The sequence below is a fragment of the Phalaenopsis equestris genome, unplaced genomic scaffold (assembly GCF_001263595.1).
Source record: "Phalaenopsis equestris unplaced genomic scaffold, ASM126359v1 Scaffold000002, whole genome shotgun sequence".
NCBI classification, from domain to species: Eukaryota; Viridiplantae; Streptophyta; class Magnoliopsida; order Asparagales; family Orchidaceae; genus Phalaenopsis; species Phalaenopsis equestris.
Window position 1 is genome coordinate 56173120 of NW_018164444.1, and position 7536 is coordinate 56180655.

At 34.9% G+C, this 7536-nt stretch overlaps 1 protein-coding gene across 3 annotated transcripts in view; it reads right to left on the reverse strand.

The window, feature by feature from the left end:
- Positions 1-7242, reverse strand: part of LOC110025648 (serine/threonine-protein kinase BLUS1) — a 19305-nt gene extending 12063 nt beyond the window's left edge. For all 3 annotated transcript variants that reach the window (XM_020726247.1, XM_020726238.1, XM_020726255.1), the window contains exons 1-2: positions 6396-7242; positions 4645-4937 (exon numbers count right to left, since the gene is read on the reverse strand). In XM_020726247.1, coding sequence (XP_020581906.1) covers positions 4645-4937; positions 6396-7070 — 968 coding nt within the window. In that variant the 5' untranslated portion in view covers positions 7071-7242. The remainder of the gene's footprint in view (positions 1-4644; positions 4938-6395) is intronic.
- Between the last annotated feature and the right edge of the window lie 294 nt (positions 7243-7536).

A 7536-nucleotide genomic window follows, 5' to 3' on the forward strand; every position in this document is an offset into this window, starting at 1 on the left:
GGAAAGAGTTTAAGTAATATGTCCTTTTGTTTAAAATATATATTATTTTGGACTGGTAGTCTAATATATTCTTATTTCATAAAAATAATTTCATTGATTGCATCATCACCACGATAGGCTTAGGAGATGTTTATGAGTATAAAATCATAATGAGTATGCTTGACATTATCATAAATTATTAAACATATGGTAAGAGACTTCTATGGATTAGGGAAGATGTTTGGGTTGTGTTTTTGTAGAGTATGATATTTTTTAATATATTTTTAAGGGGGGGAAGAATAAATAGAATAGAGCTTCAGGCATGAGTAGCTTCCTTCTAGTGGTGGCCCCATATCACACTTTGAGTATAAGAGAAAAATAGCAATTCAAAAATATATAGATGTTTAATTTTCTTCATAAAAAATGTATTGATTTCCTATATTATTTTTGTTAAAAAAAATGTTAAATGGAGATCCCAAGCCGATGGAGCTACATGCTCACAAACTTTCTAACACCAAGGGAGCAGATGTGGGTTAATGCTAGATTATAATGCACATATAAAATTTTGAAAGTTTTGATAAATGACAAAATTATACAGAATTATATGTTTTAAAGCTAGATTCTTATCTTTTTGTAGGAGTAAATGAGCCTAAGAGAATTGAAAAAAATAATTGAGTGGATACAAATGATAAGTTATTATGAAAGATGGTTGTTGTATTTAGTGAATTAAGGCATGGAATTTAGAGTGATATCATTATAGTTTAAGATGGAAATGTTATGTCGATAATAACACAGCAACAACAAGCCATTGTCCCACAAAATGGGATGAGCTAAATGAATCCTTTTTCTCCACTGTGTCCTATTAAGTGTCATATTTCCAGTTAAATCTAATAAATTAAGATCATTTTTTTATACAGCATGCCCAAGTCATTTTTGGTCTATCGCTACCTTTATTAGCACAAGTCTAATCTAAAACATCTACTCTCCAAACTGGATCATCAGATGGTTAACGCTTAATGTGACCAAACCATCTAAGATGACTCTTTTAATTTTGTTTGTCACTAGAGCTACACCAACCTTTTCACATATACATTCATTTTGCATTTTGTCTCTTAGAATCAAGCCACTTATCCATGTAAGCATTCTCATCTCAGCAATACTTAAAGTTAGTTTTATGCTTCTCTTTTAGGCCAACATTCAGCCCCATAAAGCATTGCAGGTCTCACTGTCATCTTATTAAATTTTTCTTTAAGTTAAGTGGATCTTTTCTATCACACAATAGGCCTAATGCATTCCTCCATTTCAACCATCCAACTTGAATTCAACTAATAATATCCCATCAATATCACCATCACTTTGAACAATAGACCGAAGATATCTAAAACGCTCACTAATCTACTACTAATAAAATTATTTTTCTTGTATTCAATTTTTTATCTACTCAAATGAAGGCCTTTAGACTATAATGTAGAGTTCTGTAATTCAAGTTTATCTTGAATTCTTTTCTCCAGTCTTATCCACAAAAAGGATGTCATCAGCTAAAGCATACACCAAGGTAAATCCTTCTGTAAATGTCCACAATAATAATGAAATATAAAACTTATACAAGTGGTGAAGGAGGAGAAAGACGAAGAGGTAGTAGAAGAATAATAGCTTAGGTTTGTTAGATTATATTAATGTTTATATATTGCATTGCATTCTGAGTTCTTTTTAGTTTATCTTTTTTGTATGTTTTAAGAATTTTAATTGAAACTCTTTTTCATAAAATTGTTGTCATTTGAATTGTGTAATCTAAAATTGCTAAACAACGTATATTGTGTTTTAAGAATTTATTTTGTCAAAAACTTTACCTGTGAAATTGTATACAATGTTATTGTAGTATGTATTGTTGTGTTTTATTATAAGACCAGCTAAAAGTTCCCTGATGTAATGTAGAGATCTTTTTTTTTTTGTTTTTTTGGTGGTTTCTAGTTGGTTTATCATTGAAAAGTGAAGGAAATAATTCATCTTGAGAACATGGAGGAAGCTTTATCGATTTAATTGAAGATAATACTTTTGGATGCCAAGCTTATTAGAAACCCACCAAAAATGTCAATTAATAAGTTGTTGGCATACTACCTAGCTGGTAATTTCTTGTGATGACTTCATGCTTTAGTATATTAATTTCAACTCTAAGCAACAATCAATTCATCTTAATTTTCATTAAAAAAATCTTTTTAAAAATTATATCGATTCTTAGAAAAATTTTATTCCATTGTGTTATTTGGCATTGGAGTGAGGTCGATAAAAAATACTACTAAAATACTTATTGATACTACTAAAATACTTATTTTTTGATGGATTTTCATTATTTTTCAACTGTTTTTGTTGTGGAATAAATCATTTTTTTCTATATTATTCAATCAACGGATAACATTTATTACTAATTTATGTTTCACATATTCAATAACAGATGCATGTCCTTCTCATTTCCCAACACTAATGATCAGTTTTTATGATCATCATTTGTCAATATTGTTCATCAACATACACTAAACTTTCATTTCTCTATATACCCTTTAGCACTCTGAGTTCTTGTATTATACTTCTCCCTTCTATACTTTTACTGAAACGTTTACATTTGTAAATTTAAATTTAGATTGGTCGATCTATTTTCACTAGGTAATGATTTAAGATTTAGAGTTGAAAACCAGCAGTTAAAAAATTCAGTAAAATATGATGAAATTTTATTAAATCATTTATTATGGGGTTTTATTCTTTGAAAATATTATTATATGTCTTATACAACACTAAATTTGCATCACTATCATTTTGATGACTTGTTTTTTCCTCTATCTCCCTGCATGGCCCTGTAAGAAATCCATACACATGGGATAATAGGCAACTTTTTAATAGAAGCTTGGAAACACAAATCATGACCTCAAATATGAATAATATAATCAATGGAGTACTACCCTCTATCAAAAAAGCCTCAACGTTCACTCTTTATTTACTAACTCAATATATATTTTTTTATCTTTAGAGGAAAATTTAGCATTGGAACTAAAACTGTCATCTCCTAAAGCCCCAGAATGGCTATTTAAAGTGTTAGGAGAAAAAATAGAGACTAATATTTTATTTTTAGAAATTATTCAAACTGTTTTTAAAATTTCCCTAGAATGAATTTGTTTTAACCATTTAAAAAAGAAGATTTAAAATTTAAAAAAAATCCCCACTAAATTTATTTTAATTTTTGTTCCTATATTTCAATTTTGAGCGGTTGATGAGGTATGATTTTACAAAATTTTACAGAGGAGAATGTTTTGGCATAAAAGTTTAAAAATATTCAATGAATGGTTAGTCATAGCATGTTATATCATTAATCTATCAACCAAAAAACCTCCATGAGCACGGAAACATTGCATATATTGTCTTGCTTGTTTTTGTTGCCTATATTTCATTGTCATGTATGTTGAACTAGGGATCCTGCTTGTTCAGTTTAACTCTCCAACTTTATTTTCTTATTCAATAGTCAAGGATTGTGCAATGCCATCACTTCATTCTAATACGTCAAAAATAAATCGACAGGAACCTCGAGGAAATTTAATGAACTATAAGCTAAAAGTACAGTCAAGGATGACCCATCAGAAGAAGCAGGAATCAAGTCAGTAGAAGACCAAAGGATCCTTTTGACAGGCTACAACTCTCTCCAAACAGGATTCGAGCTTACCGAACAAAGGTCATCAGAATAAAAAAATCAAGACTTATTTAACCGAAGGAACAAACCAATCAAAATTTCATTTAAATATCATCAAACGCCTCACATGAGCCTCCAACCAAAAAACATTCATTGAGCCTTCTAAATGGATCACTTGTCAAATGGGGAAGGCTACCAGTTCGATTTCGGTGCTTCACCCTCTACCCTCGACAGCTTATTTCTACACCAACAACATGAGTTTCCTATCCAAGAACCAACCGACTGACTCAAGCCGACCGAATGAAGTTCGAACAACCGACCAAAGTCTGGAAGACCTAAGGTCTATTAGGGCCGTCCAACTGACCCAACTCGACAGAATCAGCACAATGTGCCCGGTCCGAACCAAGGATTGTGTACATTTCCCCGTCTATTGAATGAAAGGGTACCGAACCATAAGCTCCTCTATTTCCTATATGCCTAAATTATCATGTTACATTCCCATAAAAGTCGAGGCAGTCATGTAACTTTTCACTTTACATATATATCCTCTTGCTTATAAAGAACCAGATTTTTACTGTATATTCTCTCATTCTCTCTCTCTCTCTCTCACTCTTCTCTGTTTCACGCGCTATTATTTGAGTGTACTCTCTCTCTCTCTCTCTCTCTCTCTCTTCTCTGTTTCACGCTCTATTATTTGAAAGTAATTCACAAGATAGATCTGAATTCAACAATTCCTCAAACAGAATTCTTAACAATTTATGATTATATTAGGCTGTGTTTGGTAGCTGACTGGATTTACGTGTATTTAACTTAAATCCAACCATACATGAAAAACCCTAATCCCATATTTTGTAAATCCGATAGATAAACAGATTTAAGGGATTTCAGGAAGTACCTCATATCGTCGCTTTCCAAATTCACGACACACATTAGAAGGATTTAACGAGATTTAGCTATAACTGAACCAAACATAATTATGAATCTAATACCTGCATTTCTTGAAGAAGGGGTGGCAGAGAAGCTTGTCGGCCGACGGACGGCTGGAAGGGTCCTGAGAAAGACAGAGAGCCACCATCTCCCTGAAAGCCTTGGAAAGCTTCTTCTTCCCGTTGTAGAATTTCTTAGCATCATTTATCCACAGTCGGCTGGTGACCCGCGCGAGCAAGGACTTGGAGGGCGGAAGATGGGAAAGCGGAGGTCGGCCGTAAGCAATCTCTAGGGCTGTGATTCCGAAGGACCATATATCAGCTTTTATTCCGTAGCCGACGTGGGAGTGGATGACCTAAAATTTGAAGCAATTTTTCATTTTGTTCTGAGATGATTTAAATAGAAAAGTATTGCGACGCAGGGTTGTTAACGATCTGATTTCGAATCTCAAAATCTGCTCGAAAATAATTTGATTCAAAATTTTAACTCGTAGTCTCTTGGCTAGTTTATTTCAATGTGATCTCGATCCAGGCCAAAATTTGAATCAATTTTCGAGCGATTAATATTTTTTATGCTAGTTCGTTATTTTCTCAGTCATAGACTATTAAAGATCCAATTTTGAGCAGACTTGGGTTGGCTCGGAAAAAATTTGATCCAAATCCTTGATTGGTAGCTCAGGTCGTTTACTTCGATACGAGCCAACATTCGAATCAATCTTGGAGCAATTAAAGATTTTCGAGCTACGTTAATTGAGTTCGGAATATTAAATAAATCATCCTAAATTGTAAGAGATTTCTTTTTAATTTATAAGAAAATAATACTAGAGATTATCATCTTCTTAAATAAAGTTATGTCCTACGAACGATGGTATAATTAGAGATGAAATGATGCTCAAATATCCCTTGTACAGCCAGAAATTTCTGCCTTCTATATGTCTTCTCGCTTTTTATTAGAAACAAATTATTTTTCTATAATTTTCTTATGATAGATAATATATAAGCATATATCATTAGATTTTAAAAATCCACGTAAATGCAAGTAGGGGTGTAAACGAGTTGAACACGAGATATTTTGAGCTCAAAAAGTGTGTTCTCGTTCGGCTCGTTTGCTTAACGAGCAGCTGCTCATGAAATAAGAGACGTTTTGACAGCCCTAATCTTGTAGTCATAAGATGTTAAGGATTGGGACAAGATTTAAAAATTATTATTTATATTAAAATATCATTTGAATTTAATTTAATGTTTTTTATTATATTTTCTTAATTAATACTTTTAATTGATTATAATCATTGTAGCCTTATAGTCAATTAATTTTTTTAAAAATACTAATCATCAATATATCACAGATAGATGAATATATATAATTGATGAGTAGTATTTCGAGCCAAAACGAGTCGAACACGAACGAACAAATCTTGGTTCATGTTCGGCTCGTTAACTTAGCGAACGAGCCGAACATGAACCAATATTTGAGCTCGTTTTGGCTCGAAATATTACTACTCAATTATATATATTTATATTTGATGATTAGTATTTTTTTTTAAATTATAATCAATTAAAAATATTAATAAAGAAAATAGAATAAAAATTATTAAATTAGATTCAAATGATATTTTAAATCTTGGCCCAATCTTTAACATCTTATGACTATCTGATTAGAGTTGTCAAAAAAGATTATTTATTCATCAACGTCATGTATTCGGCTTGCTAAGTAAACAAGCCGCACAACTCGAAATATAAACGAAATAGAAGAGAATTTGGTGCTACCTAAATTTCCGCAAATAAAATTGAGAAGCTCGAAAGTTACAACAGACCTCCGGCGCCATCCAGCATGGCGTCCCCGCCATCTCCCTCAGCATCGAAAACGACGCCGATGAAGAAGAAGAAACCCCATCATAAATGGACGCCGAAACCCCAAAATCCGCCAACTTCACGCTCCCATCTCCCCCAACAAGAACATTCCCAGCCTTCACATCCCGGTGCACATTCCCCTGCCCGTGCAGATACGAAAGCGCCCGCAAAACATCTCGCAAAACGCAAGCCACCGCCGGCTCCGGCAATCCCCCGGGAAACGCAGACGCCAATATGGACTGCACCGAACCCGCGGACATGAGCGGCATGACCACCCAAAGACATTTCCCGGCCGCGAACGAGCAGTGGGCGCGGAGGACGTTGGAGTGGGAGAGCAGAGACATGGCCTTGGCTTCCCTGCGGACTTGCTCCAGCGCGCAGGCATGGGCGGGGGTGCGTTCGAGGTCGATGGATTTGATGGCGACGGGGAGGGAGGAGAGGGGGAGGCAAGCGGCTTTGTAGACTGTGGCGCTGACGCCGCGGCCGATTGCGTGGAGGAGGACGTAGGAGTTGGGGTTGGTTGGGAAGGGGATTTGAAGTTCTGTTTCTGGTTCGGAGTTTTTGGGGTATGGTTTGGTGGCAGAGCGGCTGTGGTGGACACGGCGGCCGCCGGGAAGGAAGTGTCGGCAAGCTTGCATTTTGGTTGGGGGATTGGTTGGATGGGGTTTGGTGTGTCAATGTTGTGGAATCTTTTCTTATAAAGATAGGGGAAAGGATGAAAAAAGGAGGGACTTTTGGATGCCATGTGAGGTGATGGGAAGGATTCATGTGAGTTTTTAGTTGCAGAGGAGCCGTTGTGGATGTCACGGAGTGAAATGAAGGAGGAGATGATTGGGAAAGGAGGGCAGTTGGGGGCTTTTTATTGCCGGCTGTTTCATTGGTTATGTTTTCTGGTCTTGTCCTTTTTAGTTTAGTTAGCATTAATATTTAAATGTTGATTTTTTTTGTGTGGCTAATGATTGGGAGGAGGTGGGGCCCATAAGGACTAAAGAAGTGATATTTTTTTATTTTGTTTTGCCATGGTTTTTGGAACGGGTTATTTAGAGGGTATTGGAGGATTATAAGTAGGTTACACTCAATACCTTTTGAATAACCTCCGACAAC